The following is a 25,860-nucleotide window of genomic DNA, read 5'->3' on the forward strand; positions in this document are numbered from 1 at the left end:
GAATAATAATATTTAACGGTACCATTTACAGTTTGATTAAATGTAAAAAATAATTTTGTATATTTAACATCGATGAATACAAATGAAAAAACATTATATAAGTTGTATTATATGATATTATTTGATAAATCAATTCTAGGATATATTATACCGATCTGTCTTATTACATCTTAGAAAAATATAATGTGTTTTAAAAGTATTCTTATTATTTCTAATTTAAAATACGTTATTCCCGTGTATATGCAATAGTTTGTCGTGCCAATGAAACATTGTGTATTTTTCTACGTCTAATAACTAACTATAATATACTAAGGTAATCTAGATTTCTAACATGACGTAAACAGAGTACTATTTTTTTTTTTTATATTCTGATCATGTATTATAATATTTACTCGTGTTAAGATATTTCGCACGTTTAATATTATTATATGAACGTGTTGGGTTTCATTGACATATGTAATTTGTTAGTGTAATCCAAATGTGTATTGGTTCTAATAGCATAATGCATAAGGCCTATATTGACACAACATTTTTTTTAATTTTTTTATTTGGTAGATACAGTTTTATAGCTTATGCAAGATAAACAGAAACTGCATGAACATGTCAGCTCTTGGTGAGTTATCAACGCGATTTTTTTTCGTGCTATAAGATTCTTATAGTGAACACTATGACACTACGTAAAAAGAGGGAAAGTAGGTAATCGCTCTGCTGTACGGTATGTGTCGAGTGTACTTCGTCATTGAGGAGTAAGTCACTGTAATTGATGTGTTAAATTTGAATTCGATAATAAATCATTGCACACTAAAATCGATTCTGAGCGATGACGATCTGTCAGTGTATATTGTTAAATATATTTCATGATATATAATATTTATATTGCTATTTAGGTAATTTATTTTACTATTAATAATACAGTAAGCTTAATTAATTTTTGCCAAAAAAAAAAAAAAAAAATGAATAATACATTGTTTATGTTATTAATTATTATAAATTATAATAGTATTAGTATACATAATAAAATTATTATCATCCTGATGAAAAAAATAAACAGTTTTTTTTATTAATTTAAACATTATTAAATTATTTACTTGACTCGAACTTGGCTTTATACCATGGACGAATATATAGTTAAACCTCTTAATAACAGACATTGTAGATCGATTTTTGTCTACTATTCGGAGGTATCTACTATTTACAGTTTTTCGTTAGCGGGGGTTTCACTATAACCTGTATATCATAGTGCTGTACATATTTTGCATACACGATCTGTTATATTATACATTTTTTTCTCGGATGAGTAAGGATAATAATATTATATAGATTAATTATAGATATTTTAATTCTTATAATTTTAAATTTAACAGAAATTAAATTTGAATATGAATATAATATTGTTTAGTAAATTATTGTACTGTTTTGGTAAATTGGTAACATAAAACACCTAAAATTAAACAAATTTAAAATACACGTACGTTAGAATATGAAAAATAAAGTTGATTAGTTAATCAGTCTGTAAACAAATATTATTCTACGTAGACGTATTCTAATCTGAAATGGAAATGTGCTGCGTCAATAATATATTATAATATTATTGTTATGTGGAAATCCCACTAAAATATTCCAAGTATAGAAGTGGTAAAAAATTATGTGTAGAAGTCATTGGAGTCGTTGGAGTTATTTGATTAAAAATTAAATTTACAAGTTTTCACTGTGTTAAGTAAATAACAAAGTAAGTTAACAGTTCTACAAAATGTGTACACTGCACAACTTACGAATGGAAAAAGTACGACAATTATTCAATTATTTTTTAATATAATTTTTAATTTTTATTAAATCTTTAAAAAGATAATTATCAAAGAACATTAAAGATAATGTAATAATATGCAAACAGTAAGTTATTCAACTATTAGCTAATTCGACAAAAATTAAGGTTCAAATACGATTCAGAAATTTTTAAATATAAATATTAATGGATATATAGTAATTGTAACTATGATAATTTTTGATACAGATTTAAGTCAATATTTAAAAATATTATTTTAATAATAAACATTTTAAATTTGAAAAATTAATTACTTATAATTTAAAATATAAGTTAGAAAAATTCAATAAATTGTTTTAACTACTAATATTATGTGAATTGACATAAATTTGATTTTAAATGTGAAAAGCAAAGTAATTGCTCTGCTGTATGGTAGACAAATGTTAAGTGTACCTTTTCATCGGTAAATTTATTATGAAAATGTGTGTGTTAAATTTGAATTCAGTGATAAATTATTACATACAAATATGATTCTAGGCAAAGACTAACAGTCTGTCTGCATTACTTATTATATTCTGTGATATATATTTAAATGTATGCCATGGTATTTTATTTTATAATTAGTAATATGGACATATGGTAGATTAAATTTAATTTTTCCAAAAAAAAAATAAACTGATAATAATATGACAATATATATAATACAATTATAATATCATATGAATTAAGTTTATGGACTCGAGGTATCTATAGTTAATACAGCTTAAATTGGTCTAAATATTTTGAAAAATTACATCGATGGTAAAAAAATAATAATGTAATGACTAACGAAAGGTTTCAAGTCCTTACAAATATTAGTTTTTGATTTACACCAAGATAACAAAGAGTTATATTTTTATTTGTTGTTTAATTATTCAATTTTGTTAAGTTTTAACTTGAACTGTCTTAAAATAAAATTGCGCATCATCTGATTTTTGAGATTTTTAAGTTTTAAGTTAAACCCTTAGCTATATTAATTTTTAATTACAGAATAATTAGCAAAGTTCATAATTTTCACAAATGTTAAACTCGATGCTTATAAGAAAAAAATGGGTGTAATGTTTTTAATACTTTAAACTATTTAAACTGCTATAAGATAAGTAATGTTAGGTTTTTGAGTTATTTTACCCTCACACATTTATAATATATTATATTTTGATTAATAACGTTGATACATTCATTTAAATCCAAAGAAAGAACATTTTTCACGGCTTGTTTTTAGGTCCAACAAAGTGAGAATAAAAAGCTAATTTCAGTAGGTTTATTAGAAATTTTCTAATCGTGTAATTAAAATATGCATGTTTCTGACAAACATTTTATTTTATTTTCTTTAAGTTAAAAAAAAATGTATAATATATGTAATAATCATTATTTGTCACTAATTTATTTTTAAGCACAGTAGAAATGCATTTGTTTTCTTAATTCATTCTATGCACGTACTAAATTTAAAATAAAACTAAGTTCGTCATTTTTTTTGTGTGCCCTTTTGTGAAACCTGTGTATTTTTTAATTTAATTTATAAGTAAAATCATTATTCCTATCAAAATTAATTTTGATAACTATATTATAAATAAAAACACAATTATTATGAAAATTAATTTTTAATTTAATAAACCGATATCAAAATATTATAAATCATTAAGTATCTACATTAAATATAATAATGATATTTTTTTTTATTTATTGTAAAAATAGTGTAATGAAAAATTCTTTGTTTTTAACTCGATGATTATATAAAATGTTAAATTATCGTTGCCTCAATAAATCTTTTTAAGTGTTAGATTTATTCCAATTTAATAAAACCTATATAATATATACAGTGAATTAATTTATCAACCAGAAAAAGTACAATTGTAGGTGAAAATTAACTTTTTCAGATAAATTATAATATTAAATAGTTATAATATTACACTGTATTATATAGTAACTTGGTATTGAGAAATGATTGAAATGATTATATTATAATACATCTGTAACTATTTTACTGATCAATAAAATTCTACAATATATATGTATAAATTATCATTACTTGACTGCATGTAGAAAGTATAGTATTTATTATAATATAGTCTATCTAAACTCACTTATTTCATACCTATTGTTAAGTATAATGTATTATAGTTATTATAAATGTAAACATTATAAGAAATAATCGAATAGAAATACAGATTCTAAGTAGATTTTAAGGTCAAGCAGATATTGCTGATATTTCTTAAAAAAAATGTTGAAAAACTATAATAAAAAGATCATACAGTTCATAATAATATTTTGATTAGGTTTAATATAGACCGAATTTATGTTTATAATAATAATTTACTAAAATTTGTTTGGTTGGTGGTCGTCATCAAGTACCTTTGTTTTACGTATAATGCCACTAAGGCAAGTCACGGACTTTGCCTTTGTTCTATACTTTCCCAAGTAACCCGTGATCAGGTAAAACGAGAGATCCGACTTAGTCGTGTTTTTTGTGTCCCGAAGTGGCAGCGGTATTTACGCTGCAGTGCTTGTACTTTGTACTTGGGACTGCGTAAATTGTATCCAATAAAATGAATTTAATTAATATTAGATTATTCATTTTAATTTAAAATCTAAAAAAACATATATTAAATAATTTATACTAAAGTTAAGTAGAATGAAATTACACTAGTTTTTTAAAAATATATTTTTTTTTTTATTTAAAACAAATTATTAAATATTAACTTTGGTGATTGAGCATAATATGTAGATAACAAAACATTGTTCATTTTTTGAATTTAAAAATGACTGATTGGTATAAGAAACAAAGGTAATATTTTTGACAAACTCTTTTTAAAATAAACAAATCGTTAGAAAATTATTGTTTTCTAGTTTTTAATGCTTTAGTAGTACCATTAGTTATTGATTTTATAATACATAGATTTTGGTACCACCACACAATTACTCTACAACAAATAATCTGGCAAATATATAATATAATATATTGATTTGGTAACCCAATAGTTATAATACATGTATGATAATATGTAAAATTGTCTATTGAATTACCAAATTGTATGGCAATAAGTTAAATAAACATGTTTTAATATTTATTTAGCATTGTTTAACTGCTACTAATTATAAAAACAATGATACTAATAATAAATTTTAATTTAAAAGAGATTATTTTTTAGATACTGACATTTTGAGTGGAGCAATGAATATATTGGAATTACAACAATGTGTGTGTTTTTTTTTATTAATTCATTTTTTTTTGCGTCCGAAGAAAATTTTACAGTAGAAAAATGCTCTAATCTTATTACTTTAAGCAATTGAAGGAGGTTACTGATTACATATAGTTTATACTTTAAGGAATGATAATAATTAGAATAATCCAATACTTTTTAAAATAATCGGGAGAAAATTGGAATATAAACATAAAACACAATTTTCGCTAAGTCAATTTTATTTTTATGTATAATTAAGAAAAAAATAACTGCAGGTAATTTAAACGAAATATTTATAGATATTTTAATATTATAACCAGAAAAATAATAAATAAAAATCATATATCGGTGTATAAACCAATACATTAATTGCTGGATATAGATTATAGAACGTAAAAAAATAAGCCTTACATTATATTATTAGATTATGCAATTAAATTGAAGAGTATAGATTTTGTAGTAGGATGATGGGGCTGTTACATAACCATTATTGACTTTGTTATGGTCCAATACGATAAAACCACTGAACATTTCACTAGGTACTACAAATTTTATTTTTTATACTACTTTTGTTATTGATCTTTTTTTTTTATTACTTCTGCAGCCATTAGTTATGTGCATGGTCGTTTTCGACTAAAATGTACCCTTCCATTTTTGGCCGATTCACTTTTCGACCAAAACAAAAAGTTAAATACATACTTAACCTAATATTATTAATTATATTTTAAATATATTTACTATCTTTTATTTTACAATTTACACAACTTATTTTTTTAGTTATTTTCTATTTTCTATTAAACAAAATTATTAAAATTTTAAAAATATTGATAAATTTAATAAAATAATTGCTATTGAGAAAAATGACATGTTATTATTTATTTATATATTGTACACATTTCATACAGTTTATATTTTTAGTGAATTTCCAATGGTATAACATAAAGACTTAAAGTAATATAAATTATATAATATTATTGTTATTCAACTTTATATGTTGGCCAAAAAGTAAATCGGACCAAAAAGAAGGGGTACAGTTTTGATTGAAAAAGGAATCGACTTTTTTTTTAAATTTGGTCAAAAAGTGAATCGGCCGGTAAGGGAGGGTACATATTGGGTCAAAAAGGGGCTCACTCATTAATTATATTTCACTTACATATTATTTTAATGCATGTTTAATGTTTATATAATATATTATAATAAATAAAAATAAAATGCAGTGCAAAGATAGTACCTAATTTGATTTCAATATTGTATTTTAAATTGTTATTATATATATACAATCGATTGTATAAACTTTATAATCACAATGTTTATATATGAACTTATTAATCGAGGTTTTTGCAGGGTATGTCAAGGCTGAGTTCGTCCTGATTTTGATTTGAGTTAGTCTTATTGTTGGTCTAATATTAGTAACTATAATTATTATAAGTTAGGCTTTTACTTCAATATTTTTTCTTATTTTATATAATTCTCGGCCATAGTGTCCATTGGAATAAATTTACCTATTATTTTTAATTTGGCTAAGTAGATTAGCCGTATTGACAAAACATTTGAGAGTGGTGAAGATGAAATATGGTACTGATTGAGTGTTTTGGTCAGTGATTCCGTAAGTTTACAATTTTCTTTTATCTGGGTATATCACGTGCGGAAGTTAGTTAAAATTTGTTAGTTATTAACTTTGGTATTTTATATAAATAAGTATTCTAAAATAAATTATATTGACTATATAAATCCATATATTAAGAGTTTTGTTTTTTAACTATATGTATATCTAAGATAATTTTATTCTGGTTTATATTTTGAGATTACAAATGAAATAACATAATATTATAACTATGGCTAATTATTGATTTTTCAGTAGGTAATAGGAAAATTCATTAATAATTTATTACTGTTTTTCTTGAAATAGGAAATGGAAACGTACCATACTTGATTTCTAAAAGTAAAGATGGTATAAAAATATATTTTTTTAAAACTTATTTGAGTTTATCTGTATTTATAAAATGTTTTATTTGAATTATTTCCCTTTGACCATATACCGGCTATAAACCATATTTATAGTTATTATACTTAAATAATATATACATAATATAACATATACCTATTATATGGTTTTAGCTGTTACTAAAGTAAATTCATTTCTTGTTCACATTTAGTTGAAAATGTTATACGTGATGTTCCAATATCTGTAATTCATGATACTAAAAAAAAAAAATACATAAAAATCTATAGAGATTTAATTTAATAAAGCCTGTAAAATACGAAAATAGAATATGGTCCAATTATTAATATTATGTCGTATACATTATGCAATAATATTTATCTTTTTTAATACATATATTTAAAATTAAGATAATTATACGTCGTGGAATAATAATAAATTAATTTAATTTAATTTAATTTAATGTAATGTAGTATAATATTATGAAAATTCAACCCATTGCCAATGTAAATAATGTAATGCTGGCTAATAAGTAATAACCATGCAGTTGATTCTTTAAAATATCAAATAAAAATAATTATTTTATTATTATTATTATTATTAATAAAAATGAAATATTTTAAATACAAAATTCAATCTTCAAAAACGTGATGGTTGTTGTTACAAATCAAATGTATTATATTTAATTAAAGCTATTAATAAATTAATATTTTTACATTGGTTTATAAATTATATTCATTACTTTAGATTGTTAAATATTTTATTTTAATTAAGTAAGTTTAAGTTGACAACATTTTAACGAATAACCATTAAAAGAAAAAAACAAATAATACGGTTTTTAAATAATTAATATTTATAAATATGTCATGCTGGTGTTAGGTAGTAGTATGATGAGTATTATTAAAAATAAAAATAAAAGATATTTTATATTTTCACATAAGTAAAATATCCAGTGAAAGTATTTTGCCATTTAAATACCATAAAAACCATTTAAGAAAACGAGATTTTCATAATTTAAACAAATATTATGTTTATACAATTTATTATTCACAAATTAGTGTGTATTATTATCTTGATTTATATGATATAATTTGATTTTACGAAAGAAAAATTTATAGTTAAGTATTATTTTCATTAACAAATTAAATTATATAAGTATATAAAAAATGTAATAAACATATTTGACAATATTCAATTTTTTTTTTATTTTGACAAAATGTTTAATTTTAATATTTCAATAGGTATAATTTTTATAATAATAAATAATTAACGTGCACAATGCACACGCAGTAAATAATGTACTAATAATAGAATTACATACACAACTAAATACGAATAGCATAACTTCACAAAACATAAACTAGAAAAATGTTTTCATCGACACGATAATGGACGGATAAGATAAACTATAATAAACTGTACATAGTATAATTCTGTATAGTAGTAAGATTAAATTCGATAGATAGATAATATTTATTAAGGCGTTCCACGATTATAATATTTACGATAAAAATTGTCAACATCGAAAATTAAATTAAAAGTGTCTGTTATTTAGAGTTTCCGGTATAAAGGGTTTTTCCTACATACAAGTGTTGAAAATGTCCCCGTACCCATAGAAACGTCCGCTATTCGGAGGTGTCCGTCGAGGGAGGTTTCACTGTACCTATATATAAATATTATACATGAAGTATTACTTACCATAACCAACTTTATTTTTGATATAATATGTTAGATATAGTGATATGGAGTAGGTATGCTATACATTATATTATATTTTTCATTCATACTAGCTTGCACTATGTTTATAATATAAATATGTTAATATTAAAAAGTTGAAATAAAAATTTTAAATACATTTCAGTAGAAAACAGTTTATTATTTAACTAATTTCTCGTTTATTTTAATATGATACATTTTTGTTATTTTGAACAACATAATACTCATTATTTCGATAGTTCATTGTCATAGTTAAATGTATCAGTTCATATTTGATAGCGTATAATGAAATCTTTAGACATTACTTTTTAACTGCTGCATTGGTTTATACGGTTTGATATAATAGTGGAATGTAGCCAGTGATTTCGATCAATGATAATAACATTTTAGATGGTGATTATTGCAATCATTGTCGTCGAGGGTCTGGTTATCGCGTGTTGGTATTGCGTATTCGTTGTTTTATTCATTGTAATATAACTTTAATTTATTGTATACACAATCCAACAAATAAACACAACATTTTTATTTACTTTTTGACATTTATTTACACTTTTCAACTGTATTATTTGATTTTTTTTCCGGTGCGGTTTAATGATAGACAAATAACTTGCTTATATTCAGAGGTTTATTCGTGTGATACATAACCAAATAATATAAAAAAAAAATATTTTTTAAAGATTTAAAAATCATATTTCTTCCTATGAACGAACCTGTTTTATTAGTAAAAACTAGAACTTTTTATGTACAGTTTTTTCGAGGCAAAATAATTTGAGTTTCCGACATTTTTTAGTAAAACTATTTAGCTTAATTTGAATAGATATAGTATTAGTGATTAGACGCATAATTATTATCAAGAGAACAATAAGGCTCAAATGCCTATATATATATATATATCGTTATAAACAATTTTCTACTTAATATTATAATAGGTATAGTACCGGGTAGACATTGGATTTGTATTAAATTATAAATTATAAAATAATAAATTATGTAAATAAAGTACTTCATGTATAAGTATTAATTGATCATATTACCTATGTAATACAAAATGTAGGTACGCATTAAGTTTATTGATAATAGATTTAGGACTTGTGCTTTTTTTTTTTAAATCTACATTTTATAAAAGTTGCTAATGGCCAAATAATGAAAAACATAATAATACAACAATATTGGTTGATTATTATTCAAATTTATTTTAGTTTCTCTTAAATTAATAACAATTATTATTATAACATTTTTTTTTTCAATCTGTTTTTTTATTTTTTATTTTAATCTCATATCACGTTAAAATAAATGTTGTTTTATGCTATTGACATTATTTACCTAATATATATATTTTTTATTACATGATACAATAAATTTGATATTGAATTTACACAATAAAATTTAATTTTAATTTATAAAAGTCACTTTTATATCTACATTATATCATAACACAATATAATACCACATGCATCAGGTATAAAATACATCACATTATTTTTTAACAAAAATGATTTGTCGTATATTATACTTTTTATATTAACAAATTTAACTTTGTCCAAACCGATGTTTTCGTCATATATTAATTTCATAATAGAAAACTTGATAAATGTACTATAGAAAATAAAAATTTAATTTAAACTTCAAATGAATAGGTTGGTAGTAAGAAATATAATATGGCACATCTCACAGAAAAGTATGGAAGCTTTTTATCAAAATGTTGTTATTTATACACCTAAACCACCGTGTCAACAAATATAATTATCCTTAAAAGGGAGTTGTACTTCTCGTATAAAGACATCAATGTTTATGACAATTTATTTTCATGATTCAGGCTAGCTCAACAATTGTATGGAAATAAACCTACATAAATATAAAAACAAAATTAATAGGTTCCTTACTTAGTACTCAGAAAAAATGTCTGTACTCTGTAGGACACTGATAGTAGAACTTGTATAAATACGTTATACAATATTGTTGTTACGAAATATAATTAAATACATTTTACCTAAATAAATTAATGATATTTAATAGTTTTATAGATCAAATGATGGACACTTTTAATTATTTGATTTGAAATGTTAACTTAAAGATTAAAGTAACTACACAGATTGAATATATTTTGATATAAATCAATAAGTTAATACATTTTTAATAAAAATATAAAATACAATTTATGCATGATGTTGTACAATTACAGTCAATAGGCGAGTAAAAATATATAACAGATAAAACGTTTACATAAGATATAACACAAGAGAATTAACCCATAAGTCACACCTTTTGTAAATAATTCAAATATAATTATTTAATATCGTATATAAATATATAATACATAAGACAGTTGTAGTAGAATACATATAATAATAAAAAAAAGCTAGAAAGTGTAAATTGCAGACAAATATAAGACTGGAATGTATAAATATTATATTAATCGGGGAAATCGATGAATGATACATAAATGTTCAGTCAACGTGTGTGTATTGTTTTATGGATACTATACTATCATGGGCCACATTGTACCGTGTTGCTGGTGAAATAAACACCAAGTATAATTCTTTATAATAATAATTGGATGACGACGGTCGCTTCTATATTTTGGGTTTTTATATACACATAATATATCTTTATTATACCACCACTTATTATTATATATGTTTTTATGTGCACTTACGTTTTTGATAACTGCTAATGTTCATGAAGTAATGCTATGTACTTTTGGAGACTTAGTTAAGTTGAGGTCGATGTTCGTGATAATATTACAACACTAAAATATTAGTTTTGTTTGTACTGAATCGTAGTATTCATATATTACATATACATATTTGAAATGAAAATGTATTATTTTAGTATTATAAGTTGTACGATACACTATGTTAATAACAAAATTGATGTGAGGAATCGAAAAAAAATTTTGAATAAAATTTGTATTTATCACAGTAAATTTTTAGTTCATAGAATATCTGCATTTATGAACACTTATTTCTGAATATTTTATTTTAATACTAACTCGTAGTGTTATTAACACGGAACCACAATTCTTCCTTAATGTTTAATTATACAGGACGTTTCAAAAAGAACTTACGTGTTTTTTTGATTTGAAAAATAAGCGACAAAAGTTTGTTCATTTTCGGATGAACGCTCTGATTATATAGGGTAATTTAATCAAAATAATATTTTAATTTCGTTATAATGAATACTTTTAATTATACATAATTTTACTTATTTAATTTCACTTAATAATCTGTCGTTAAATGCTTAAACTTGATATTTAAATACGATATCTTTCGTCACTACCATGTAATAATAATTTTAGGACTAACTATGGAGAGAATATTCGCCGCTATTAATTACCCATTAAGGACTGATTCTGATTCGACAACACTCTGATATTTTTAGTTAACCTAAAAAAAATCTTCAAAGGGGTACACAAACAATATTTGTTCATATAATATTAGTATAACAGCTGTAAAAGCTGTATGAACATAAAATAAGTTAAATTATATAAGATATCAATTAATATTTTAAAATTATTTTAGGTGCCAAAGTCTGGATGAAGTTCTAGTAACGACAAATTAATGGAGGTAAGAATAATATTAAATAAGTAAAATAATATCTTAACATCATAAATACTTGTACTAGCTTGTTTTTATTCTAAAAATTATTTAAAAAGCGTTGAATAAAATATATTATAAAATACCTACAACAACTAATAAAATGATTACTTCAAAGTTTGGTTTAAAATAAATGATTCATAATTTATTCTACGTTGTTAAGTTTAAGATAAATACACTATAAGCCAGAAAACATGTTTAATATTGTTATTACGATGTTAGATAACCAAAGGCTGGATATCTTCATAACGATGTATAAAATGACGAAAAACTATTTGTCTTTGACAGTTCTTTATTATCTCTGCCAAATATTATCATCAGTAAAAGTGTATATCTAAGAGATTTATGAAATTTAATTTAAATCTCTAAGACACATAACACTTAGTTTCACTATTTGAGTTCTTCAAAGTTGTGATTTTCATAAAAAATAACTGTGAATTAAAAATCACACTCTATGTTGTTGAGAATATTAATATATACAAAAATATATGTATTATATGTATATTTATATGTATTAAAACATTTAAAACGTATTTAACATGTTCAGGAAAATCATCAAATAAATATAATACTTTTGATCTAATTATATTGAAATCATAAAATATTGTGTGTCCATTTGTTACTAAATATATTTAATACACTGTTATAAAAAATAGGTTAAGTTAATATTTTGGAATGAAAATATGAAGAAAATGAACAGCCATAATTATTGTTCAAAGGAAAACATATAAGTATACTATAAATACAAACGATATGTGGGTAACTGATATTGGCAGGTATATTATTTAATGTACGTACAATAATATAGCAAGGAAAAATATTAGATACTTTAAATTAATTAATTTACTTTAAGTGTTAACTGTAACTTATAATAAAGAAATTAAAATTCAAGATTAATACTGCCCACTACGCATGCATAATCGGGAGAATATCAATAACAAAATGTAAAATAATTATTATTTATTTTATAAAAAGCTTAAAATTTGCTTAAACAATGTTTAAGTTATCTGGGTATAAGTATACATTTTCAAATCCTTTTTTTAATATTTTTTGAATAACATCCAAAAAACTAAAACCATAATTTTATGCGTGAATATTCAAGTTTATCAACATTTAATCTTCAAACGCTCAAAAAATATTTGTGTTATTACGCCTAACTTTTCTTTTAATTCTAATAAGAAAATGGAATCTTATTTTACATTTTTAAACCTTCGTTATGCATATTAAACATTACATAAATTTTCTCAAATTTTATAAAGTTCATCAAAATCTTAAAACTTCAAACGCTCATAAAATGAAATTGTAGATCTACGATCATATATATACGATATTTATTTTTTTAATTTTGAGGTATATGAATAAATCACGAAGATCCTTTTATTAAATTATTTAAATAAGCTTTTTGAAAAAGTGAATTTTTTTAATCGACAATTATAGAAAATAAACATCAAAAATTAATTACAAGTATGCAGTTCAAAAAGAGCAAAAGTACTTTAAAAAATCTACAGTGTATAAAAATATGCTAATTTAAATATTTTTTTAAAAATATCAAGTATGTAGGTATAATGTACGACGGAGTGAATCGTTTTTGAATTCAAATGAAATTGGATAATTAATTTTGTATACAAATTCTTTACCTTTTTTTATTTCACATTTATTAAGAACAGTATAACAGTTACATTTTACACCACAAAGTACTAACTAGATTCACATTTATATTAAAATATATGTTAAAGTCGATGATTGAAGCATTTTTACTTCTACAAAATTTAGAAACAAAATAAAAATCATGTATTTTAGTAAAATAAATACGTTTATCATCGTTCTACTCAGAATCTAAAATGAAATAGTAAAATGTATTGGATTAAATTTAACATAGAATTAAGGAAAATAAATTATACTTTATTGAAATACTCGAATGAAAATGTTTGTAAAAGGTTTATTATTTACAATGTTTCTTCGGTCATTCCATGGTAAACTGATTTCTGAATGAATCAATATAAACCAAATTATGAGTAAAAGAAAATCAATTCAAATTAATTATGGATGTACATAATAAAGAATGCATTAAAAAATAGCCAAGCCACTGTAAAATATGATATTACTTATTAGTTATTAGTTATTATACTAATTAAATTATAAAAAAAATTCATAATAATTGTTACAAGATTAACAAATAAAACAAAAGCCTTGTATTTTTAAACAATAGATTGTAAAATATAAATCAAATTTATAAAAATAACAAAATTGTTTCATTACATTTTGCTTACAAATTGAAACCATAATATTATGGTAGTTATATTTCATAAACTGATATAAAAACTATAATAAAGCCATATAAAAATAAAAAGTTTTTTACATCTAATCAAATATATTATCAATAATCCCTTTATAGTTACACTGTAATAATTTATTAAAAAATATACAAAAAATTATTTTAAATAACATTTCCATGACGAATTTATACTTTATGTTTAATTGTACGTTTAATAATTAAAGAACACATTTTCCTACCTATCTTTAATTTTACTACGTAAATTTTAAATGTCACTGTAAAATTAAGATAACTTGTCAGTATCATTAATAAAAAAAAAAAGTGATGCCACATTTTACATGCTAATACCTATTATAATTATATAATTTAAATATATATATTTCTTTTTAACTGAATTTTATTTTTAGAAATTGTTAAATTTAATATACCAAAGTATATATACCGTTAGTACCAAACGGAGGAATATGAGTGGATTTATATGTAAAAATAATATTGGAAAAGATACTTATTAGTTATAAGTTATAACGAGTAAAATTGTACGTTTTAAGATGGAATGTTAATATAATATATTATTTTACTTTACCCATGATTTACTTGTATTAGCGATTCACGAAGCATACGATGGAATGTGACTGCTTTAGAACACGAATATGTAATAGACCGAAGGATTAAATTAATTATTATAAATTTTGTTGAGTAATAAAAATATAGTTATACATGTATGGTGTGACTCTGTGATAACACAAAACTAATGTTTGATGAACATGTGTCTAGCCACCTAGAACGTGTATATAATAATAGTAAAATACGGTAATGGTGTTTCATACCATTACAGAACAATAAGTGAATATGATCCCTATGAATGAAAAAAATACAAGTTTTATGGAATCAAGATCTCTACCACGCCACTGAAATTTAACAAATCCAATATATAAGTAAACTCGGGATCGTATAAAATGAATTTATTATTAATTAAAGAACCTACCACTTGCATGTAAATTAATTATAAAAAAAGATAATACTTTATTAATTCCAATGCAGGTATTATAATGTTAAGGCTATATTGTTCAATAATTTTAGTTGCAAATTTAACTATTGAATTAGAACATGATATAAATTTGATATTTTAAAATTTGATATAAAATATGTCACTATAATTAAACATTAATTTTTAAATATTATCATTTAACTTTTATTACTTATTTTTAGATTTTAAAGAACCTTTAAGTTCTTTAAGACTTTACTCGGATTTTTTTTGGGTATAGCAATAAAGATATAAAAATTGTTACGTTGCAACCTATATACTTATCATTTAAAAATCTAGTCTATTTTGTTCAATAAAGAGATTATTATTTTTATTTTCACAGTAGCTTAAATAAGCTTTTAGAAAACACAAATATACTGATAATCAGATAAACAACACGTTTGGCCAAAGATTTTAAGAAGTAATCAACTACAACTACATTTCTTGGTATATATTTGAAGTACATGTCAAATTGTCCTTAATTTTTTATACTCGGAATAACTAAGAGAGATTTGTTAAGCATATATTATTCTGACGATACCATTAAACAATAAAATTAATGTTGTCATTCAAAAATATGTAGTTTTTTTCTAGAAATTTATGTTTACAATAAAGATCTAATTCAAAATATATTAATAGTTTTAGAAGTAGCGAGTGTTAACTATTAAAAAAATCACTCTGTAATAGAAACTGATCTATTAATTTATGTAATTATAGGTAGTGTTATAGTTTTCGATAAAATTTGTTTCAACTTATTGGGAGTTTCATATAAAAATGTTTGGCATTTTTACATTTATTGTGGTCATTTTTCATTGTGTACTATCATTGTCTCTTCTAAACGGATTATGTATGAACCCATAATATTTCGTTTTCTTTGTAACGTGTGAGATGTACAGAGGGATTAAATGCATGTTTAGCGTTTAGATAAACAACGTTACGACGATTGCCAATTTAATTACATACCCACAGATTCTACTCAATCATTTAGTACATATAGCAGTGTATATATTAGTATCCACAAACATGTAGTATATTAAAGTCTAAAGGTAAAATAGTGTTTTATAATCCTTAACTTGCATATACGTAAATCTACTTTTATACAACAGTGAAAAAATCAGATGATTTTTGTTTATTTTGTAAGTACCTATTATACACATGAAATAAAAATAATGTTTTTTTAAATTTTTTTTCAGCAGAAAAATTGTTTTTATTAAAATAAAATATTTTATACATTTAAGTATTATTTATACATGTCTACAAAAGTTTATATTTATTGTTAATTTATTTTAAAGCCTATGTATTTTATGATTAAATACTAAAATTATTTATACGCTTCACCATATTATATAATATAAATGCAAAATTGTCATTGAGATATTTTTATTCATATTCATCGTACTTGGGAATACGACAGATGAAAAAAAGTTACTTACTTTTACTATAACCTCATACTTTGCGATATTATCAATTTGTTTTATGTTTAATAACAAGGTATAGAAACTTGATGTAGCATTAACTTGTGTTAGATTATGCTACATTTGTTTTTCAAAAATCTTTCTACTCGCTCGTACTTAGCTACTCGTGCTTATAATATTATTCATCGGTTACTCAATCAAGTAATTTTCCTTAATTCGTTTGAATAATACTTAAAATTTAAAGTAGTTTCAAATTTTGTATTACGCTCAAAATCGATGTATTTGAAAATAATAAAAACAAAAAGCTTAACAGCAAATCATTGACTTGAATGATTCAAATATACTATTAATCAATTACATATATATCCAGAAGAAGTTAGTGAGTTACTGGATATTTGGAATGTTATTAACACTACGCATTTTTCAAATCTCTGGTCACATAATATTGACCTGCATTTTTGTATATAAATTTATTCTACCTCACTGCTCTTATATATCATAGTAGAAACCTTTTTATTTGAAATCACAAAATTTTCCTGACTCAATTTTCTTTTTTATAAGAAAAACCTTAAAAAGGACATCTTTATTTTCTGATGTATGTGCTATCCATTAGTGTCACTACGCACATCGATCTCAATATTCTCATTTAAAACCATTGATTTTTAACATATTATTTTATATAGATGAATGACTTCACTTTTGTATGCTTTGGTTTGTCTTGCAATAGTTAAAAAAAAATTGATTAATTTTTTTTATTATTTTATGTAAATTTTTATTTTAAAGGAAATGTTAACGAAGAAATTTTATTAAATAGTTATTGATTGATAAGTTTGACTATAATATTACTGGCTATTTGAATATTTTTTTTAAATCGATTCAGAATATTATAATGTATTATTCTACAAGTAATAAGTTAGTAAGTATTATAATGGAATATTTAATACAGAATACCTTCCAAATTCTAAGTGGTTATAAATTATATTAATCGAACACCGAGGGAAATTTGTACTCAAATTAGGATTTAGTATTATAGTGATTTACTTATATAATAGCTTATTTTATTTCATTAATATTAAAATAGTAAGGTATTTAGATAAAGTAATGAGATATCTATAAACATAATAAAAATTACATTGTTTAAAATGTTTATCGTCGTTGTATATTGTGGAATGTTTTACTTTACTCTCAATTTAATAAATATGTGCACAAATGTAATAAATATTCCTGTTCATTAATCAAAATATTGTATAGACTATAGATAAATTATTATACATCAATTGAATTTATTATATCTTATTTGGATCGTAATAACTAAAGTGTATAAATTACCTATTAAATTATATTGATATTCATTATAAGCTAATTAAAATTGTCTGAAAGGGTTATAGTTATAATTTTTAAATTAATAGAAAATATATTTTACATTTTAACACGTTTGTGGTCAATTACAAAGCTCTTGTTTTCTAATTTTTTTTTCGCTATAGTGGTTTCAATTCATATGTTATTTTAATATAAAATTAGAGTATGAGTAATTTATCTCCGTGATAGTTAAAAATAACAAAAAAAAAAAAAAAATACTAAAACTTCATATGAATTTATATTTAAACAACATCACAACTATTTTTATAAAATATTATTTGTATATTGTACTATTGTAAATACCTTTTAAAAATATTATACCATATTCTACAAATAAGACACTTTATTATGTAATCAAAAGTGTCATGAATATCTATCACTAGTAATAATGAGGCATTTGCGAACATTAAATGGTGTATGTTGTTAATGTGATGTTGTCTGCTTTAGAACAGAACTTAAATTAGTGTGATTCAAGTGTTAGATAATGTTTCAGGCGTTTTGGGAATTAACCGTTCATTAACGATGGTTGAAAATGACTCAGATAAGCAATAGAACATAAATCTATCTACGAATAATCTAAAATGCTAATATAATTTATTCATTTATTAAGCATACAATATAAATTAAATAATTTACAATTCAAAAGTCAGAAGATTTTTTTCTATTAAATTTAGATTAAATAATTTACTAAGGATACTTAAAATAGTTATAATTTTAGCATGTACATGTTTATAAATTATACTTTTAAAAAATATAATTTTTTTAATATCTCAGAAATATCACTTTGATTTTTTGGACTTCAAACATATGATATAATTTTTAAACTATAACAATGAAAACTTATTTAATTTAATAAATTGTATAATACTTATATGTACACTATAGAGTGTATTGTATATTGTGCCTATTTATTTATCTAAAAATTGTATTCGTGATAATATATTTATACATATATCAGAAAATAGGACTGTTGCTGAATTCATACTAAACTTTTTATACTATTTGCCGACTTAAGCTCCTTATTAACCCATAAGAGTGTTGTACCAATTAAAATTCAGTCATTAAATTGTATAGCAAATTTTGATTTTCATCTACTATAAGATTTTAATATGATTTTTTTTTTACATATTTAAACAGTTTTTTTTATTTTTTTCTTATTCTTATTGGTACAATTGAAAAAAAAACTAACTAATTTGTAACCATTAGTAAGCAATTGCCACATCACGTTCTTAAAAATATCCATGTTAATTTCATTATAAATAGAAAAACAACCTACTATGGTTTTGTACTCGATTGCCAAATGAACACCGATTTTCACTTCAAATTCTCTTAAGTGCACGTGTGAGGGAACTTAATCTATTTACCTTGTTTCCATTAACGAATTCTTAAATAAGCTGCTTAAGTGAACTACCTACCTTCTTTGCAACGTGTCAGAGGAAACATTATGTTATATGTTTACCTACGAGACAACGATGGAAATAGAATTTTTCTCATATTGTAGTATATTATTAAACAGTTTTTGTTTATATTGCTGACAATAACTTAAAAATATTTACTTTTTTTACAAATATATAACTATATTGTTTAAATAATTCATATTCAAACTTATTAACTTATAGATTTTTTAAAATAATTTTAATATAAATATATTATTAACAGTTAAGTGATTATATTTTAAATTTAATAATTTATACAATTTAATATATTTAAGGGAACATTAAATTATAACTTAATGATATTTATTAATTAATTATAAAAATGTGTTTTATTTTATTATTATTTTTTTAATAACCATTTCATAATATTTAAATTTATTTATTTATTCAAATAGGTTTTTCAAATAAAATAAAACGTTACCATACATTTTTAAAAAAATTCTTATTTTTTCTTTTTATATTATAGAATGTTATTAAACAGGCATCCACCAACCATAGGTTGTTTTCAATCATATTATGTATTAAATAATGTTCCAGAGTATTGGGTTGTTCATATTATTACAATATTATACACTAATAATGTATAGCCAACATTAAATTTATAGTTTCCTAGTAGGTAAGTAAAATATATTTTACTCTAAAATTTAGATTATCGGTAACCGGCATGTATAGTCTCTGTATAATATCACACCAGGGAACACCATAACAAAAAAAATTAAAAATATGGTCACATAGGGCCGATTAAAAATATGAACGGTTAACTTTAACCATCCAGAGTGTAGGACTAAAAATAATTAATGGGTATAAATTACGCGTGATGTGTTGACTCGCTTTAACGTTCACCATTAAACGGTCTAGAATCCAAGGGCCCGGAACAAGAATTACAGACAATAAGTCGTACTATTCAGTCTCAGCAGTTTATTTATTATGCTCTTGTTTATGTTCTAAGGGTATTATTCTGAAACATACAAAGATTGCTCATCCGGAAGTGGCTAACCTAAAGTCATCTATGACAATAACTGTACGTGTGGATGGACATTATTTTGTCCTGTATGGGCTTTACATAAATATTGCAGTCGTTACCGTGATCTTACATGATGAAGAAACGTGCCATAATCATATTGTTTTGTTTAGTTAGAGTGGTTCATCCGATTGTCAGAAAGTCACAAGTATTACTTACCAATTAATAATAATACTTTCCAATACAATATAGATAAGAAGGATTGATCTCTAATATTTGTTGAGCTATTTGCCTAGAGAATGTTATCGAAATATATTTTAAATACTTTTGCTTAAGAAATTATTATAAGCTACATATTATATTATAATTATATAAAGTTATCATGTCAGTTTATACAAATGTAATTATTTTTATTCGAAAAATACGTATATTATTAATCGACATCTAAGCCTGGTTAATCTCTTTAATTCACAGATTTTTTTAATAAAATCAGTAATTGAATATTTTAAAAGCAGTATTAATCTTTTTAGGTAAACGGAGTTAATACGTCGTAGATTCCTAAAAAATAAAAGCAATAGAATATAAATATAAATAATTAGATTTTTCATAATATAATTTGAATAAAGTACTAAACTTAACTATAATTAATTATTTATTTTTTAAAACAATTATTTATTATATTTAAGAATATTTGAAGCAAACAATTTATAATTATTTGTTTTAAAAAAAAAAAAATATGGTATTACCTTAACGTCAGTGAAATAATAATTTTGGATATTGTCTTACAAAGTTATAGTAGTAATAAAAAGAACAGATAACCGTATACATGTTATGAATGTTCTGTTAAAAGTATTTATTTAATATAAATCTATTTTTATATAGTATAATACTGGGTTAAACAATTTGCAAATTGTACTAAAAAATAAAAATAAAAATGATGATAATTTACTGATATACATAAGTACACAAGCAAAAATATTAATCAAGTATCATATAGCATTTTTAAAATTATGTACATTTACTATCCCAATAGCCACATATTTATAACTCGAACAGTTATGTAATGAATATTTTTAAAAGTAAATTAATTCGTACCTACATATTGCCGAATTACAACTGTTTTGTTTTATTTGTAATAATTGTAAATGTGGCATCTACATAATTTATATTTTTTCATTTGTCAGAATGCATTTTTTATGTAAAAATAATTCAAGAGGTTTATTATATGTGATATTCTTTTTAATATGACACGATTTCATGGAATCTACGATTTTTATAATATCGATGCCAATAAAAAAAAAAAAAATGAACGAAACTGCTTAACTGTTTATCATAGTATATAACTAGTATCAAGAATACCATATACAGTCAATTTCACATTTACTAATCTTAAATTATCTATAATATTTGGTACGCTTTAAAAATTATGTATACATTTCTATTACCAGCCAGAGAATTATTCAGTCAGATTTTTGACAATTTGTAATAATTACATTTTTATAATCAACACTTTAATATTTTTTGTCATCACAGATGCACCAATAAATAAAAAATCCAAACAAAAGTTCAGAAATCACGTTGTGGAGTATTTAATCATTTCTCTCGTTATCATGGCCGACACTTAATAATTGATTTATGCATTCACAACTCCTTTTAAAATTAATTTGAACCATCAACATTATTTTGAACATCTAAAAAACACCTGTCATGGAAGTAAACAATAAAATATAGGTATTATAGTAAAGTAATAATCTCGATCATCGAATTTAATTCAACATAGATATCCTTCAACTTAAATATAATATAATCGAAGTAGAAAAAAAAAACCTACGAACATCATACTCATTAACACGTAATTATGGAATCGGTTTAATAACGATATTTCTCAATCAAATTACATTGTACAGATGATATATGATATGATATTGATTACGGAATAACATTAATGTCCATTATTTCCAAGCAATGATAAACATCGCATACTTTTTAGAAAATGTCAATAATTCCGGAATTTTTCAGTCATAATTGATAAAAACATTTTTATTGAATTTATTTTTTGGATTAAAAACGGGCGTGCGTTGTAAAGTTAATTTATTTAATTAGTAGGAACCAACACTTTAACATACTTTCGGGTGCTGTAATAATATGTCGATCATTCTACAGAATAAAGTAAAATATTACTATCCAAAATAGTCGGTAGATAAATCGCATTAACGGAAAACTTTATTATAATATTTGGACACACGTAAGCGTAGTAACAAAATGCATGTTAGATATATATCCATCGCATACTCTATAATATACTATACAATATATTATAATACCTGCAACTTTTTCTGTGAACTGTGTAGCATAATTTTAAATGTCTTACTCAAATTGAATATTATTTATCAAACCAGATTATCGATATAGGTTATTCCCAATTAATATTCATAGTTATAATAGTGTATTAACAACATTTTCGATTTTTAAATCTTTTGCCTATCTTGTCTTTTAATACGCATACACTCACGTCGTGTTTGACATTCGATTTTCCGTGTTACACATACCTAGCTGTATTTCATAAACGTAAAATTATCGTTAAATCAAAAGAAATATTTCATTCACTACACATCAAAATCATTAATAATATATATTTAATTTTCCCATTTTTTTTTTTTCATTAATTATTCCAATCAATAATTTACCTACCTTATTTGTATTCTACTACAGCTGTATAATTTTTCATGTCTCTGTAATATTCTGTACAGTATTATTAAATATAGTTAACTTAATAGAAGAATATTTGTGTTAAAGGTTCAAACGGTTTTGAAAATACAATGGTTTGATAGAACTGCAAGTGATGTATGTCATTAAAACATTACGCTCTTTTACTTAAGGCTTTATAAACATTACTAAGTGCATTCAACTACGGTTTGGAATTTAATGTTTTTAAATTTTAAATAAAATGTTATATAATGTTGTAAAGCTAGTAATTTAAACTAAAAATTAAATGAACCTATATAGCGTTATAAAACTAGAAAAGTAAATTGTTGAAATATTTAAGTTAAGTGTAGAACAAACATCAAGGTTAACAACACAAACATATTAAAGAATTACTATTATTTACTATATTCGCTGTAAACAAAACTGTGACATTTTATCAACTATTTTTAATACCTTATTCTACACGAGCAAATATAGACATAATATAAACCGTAATTATTAAACAACAGACGCCAAATCACAAAATGACAATAAAATACCAACAATCGTTTGAGTATAAATCGTTTTATTTTTACATTAGTATATTTAATATCATGTAAACTTAACCTAGAAAAGCTTGTGAAAAATTAATATTATTTTAAGCTGATCTTTCTTATGAATTGAAATAAAAAATGACTTAGAAGAATATTTTATGAAAATGTCAACGATTAAAAATTAATATAAAAATTATATGCATTTGTGACTACAAAATAATTTGCGAAATTCATGGTTTTAATAAATTTCATAAAACAATTCAGCTTACAACAGTTATAAAAAAAATTATAAATACTTATGTATTTTATATTTTTTTAAATTTATCTAAGAACCACTTATGAGATATAAGGATATCTTGTATTGAATTTCCAGCATTTTTGGCTTATAAACATAATAGATCAACATTCATAATCATTTAATTAAAAAAAAAAAAATCAAAAAATTAAATTATTTATAAATAACTTAAAAGGTCAAATCATTTAAAAATTATACTACATGGAGAAAATTATAATCCATCAATTAGTGAAATTTTAAGTTTCTAGGGTTATTAGTTTTTGAATAATAAAAAATAAAGAAATTAATATAGTCAAAAACTGATTCAGCGTAGTCATTTTCCCGGTTTTCTTTAACTTTTTGTTATTTTTCCAGATTATAAAAGAAAAAATACGGAGAATTATTAAAGTATAAACTAGATTCAATTTTCTATTCAAAACTATTCTCAACATTGACAATCAAAGCATCATTCTGTCAACTACTACTAACTTATTATCGTATACATCACACACACAAAAAAAAAAAACACTCACTATTGTATTATAAATAAATGTATTGCTCTGATCAGAATTTTCAATATAATTAGCGTCTACTGTAGTGATACATACAAGATAATGTCAATTTTTATTCTTTCAATTATCTTTTCGCTAGGAAATATCCATGAAAAAAAGCATAAACCACGAATCACGAATCACCGTTTAGTATCCTATACAAAATTCGTAAGTTATGATTGACTCCCGGTCTCCGAGTACAGAATATTGCGAAATCACCTTTAAAAGTATTTATTCTACTCACGTGCAAATAAATGGTGAAACGTTCATCGAAAAATCAGTATCTGAGGCACGTTGTATACATCACCCATAGATTTATAATATATATTATAAGTCTGTGTCATCACCTGTTCTATCAGAGTTGAACCACACGTGAAGATTCCTAATTCTTAAACAGAATAGCCAATTGTCGTATAACTAAAAACCGATTTCTTTGTCAAGATTTAATTTAATTTAACATTATATTTAGCATGCGTTGATACAGCTTTATTGCATTATTTAAAGTGATCAATTGAGCATTTTTGTATTTTATGTATTGCAAAATTTGTTTATTATTTCATACTATACGTTATTTATTTCATTATTATAGAGATATTAATAAAAACAATACAAATTCAAAATTTATATTATCTTATATTTTAACAGAAAATATTTAATATATTATACATGGATAAAATGGACTTTAAATTTTAAGTTATATAACATATGGGGATGGATTATATTAAGTAATTGCGCAATTCATTATATTTTTAACAAACAATTTAAACGATATTATTAGTATAATACTATAATATATTTATATTATTTATATATATATTCTTATATAAATATAAACTTACTACTAAAATACCACTAATAAACAACAAAATATGAGTTGATATACATAAAAATAAATTTCTTATATTCAATAATCATTAATATAACATATTTAGATTACAGTCATTCCTAAATCGGCATCTTCTATTAACAATATTTTAGTATTAAAAATACCTAAACTGAAGTATTAATTTACGTCGTAAAATTCATAAATGTAATTAAGTTCCTGATATTTGAAGTTGCAGGTTGACATAAAAACATTGATATGGCTTT

The 25,860-nt window shown here is 22.9% G+C and overlaps 1 protein-coding gene across 3 annotated transcripts in view; it reads left to right on the plus strand.

The window, feature by feature from the left end:
* The window catches only part of LOC132918136 (limbic system-associated membrane protein-like), a 187,050-nt gene that overhangs the window by 15,155 nt on the left and 146,035 nt on the right, over positions 1-25,860 (plus strand). For all 3 annotated transcript variants that reach the window (XM_060979246.1, XM_060979247.1, XM_060979248.1), the window contains exon 2: positions 12,163-12,207. In XM_060979246.1, the coding sequence (XP_060835229.1) occupies positions 12,202-12,207 (6 nt within the window). In that variant the 5' untranslated portion in view covers positions 12,163-12,201. The remainder of the gene's footprint in view (positions 1-12,162; positions 12,208-25,860) is intronic.

Source organism: Rhopalosiphum padi, chromosome 1 (genome assembly GCF_020882245.1).
Source record: "Rhopalosiphum padi isolate XX-2018 chromosome 1, ASM2088224v1, whole genome shotgun sequence".
Taxonomy (NCBI): domain Eukaryota; kingdom Metazoa; phylum Arthropoda; class Insecta; order Hemiptera; family Aphididae; genus Rhopalosiphum; species Rhopalosiphum padi.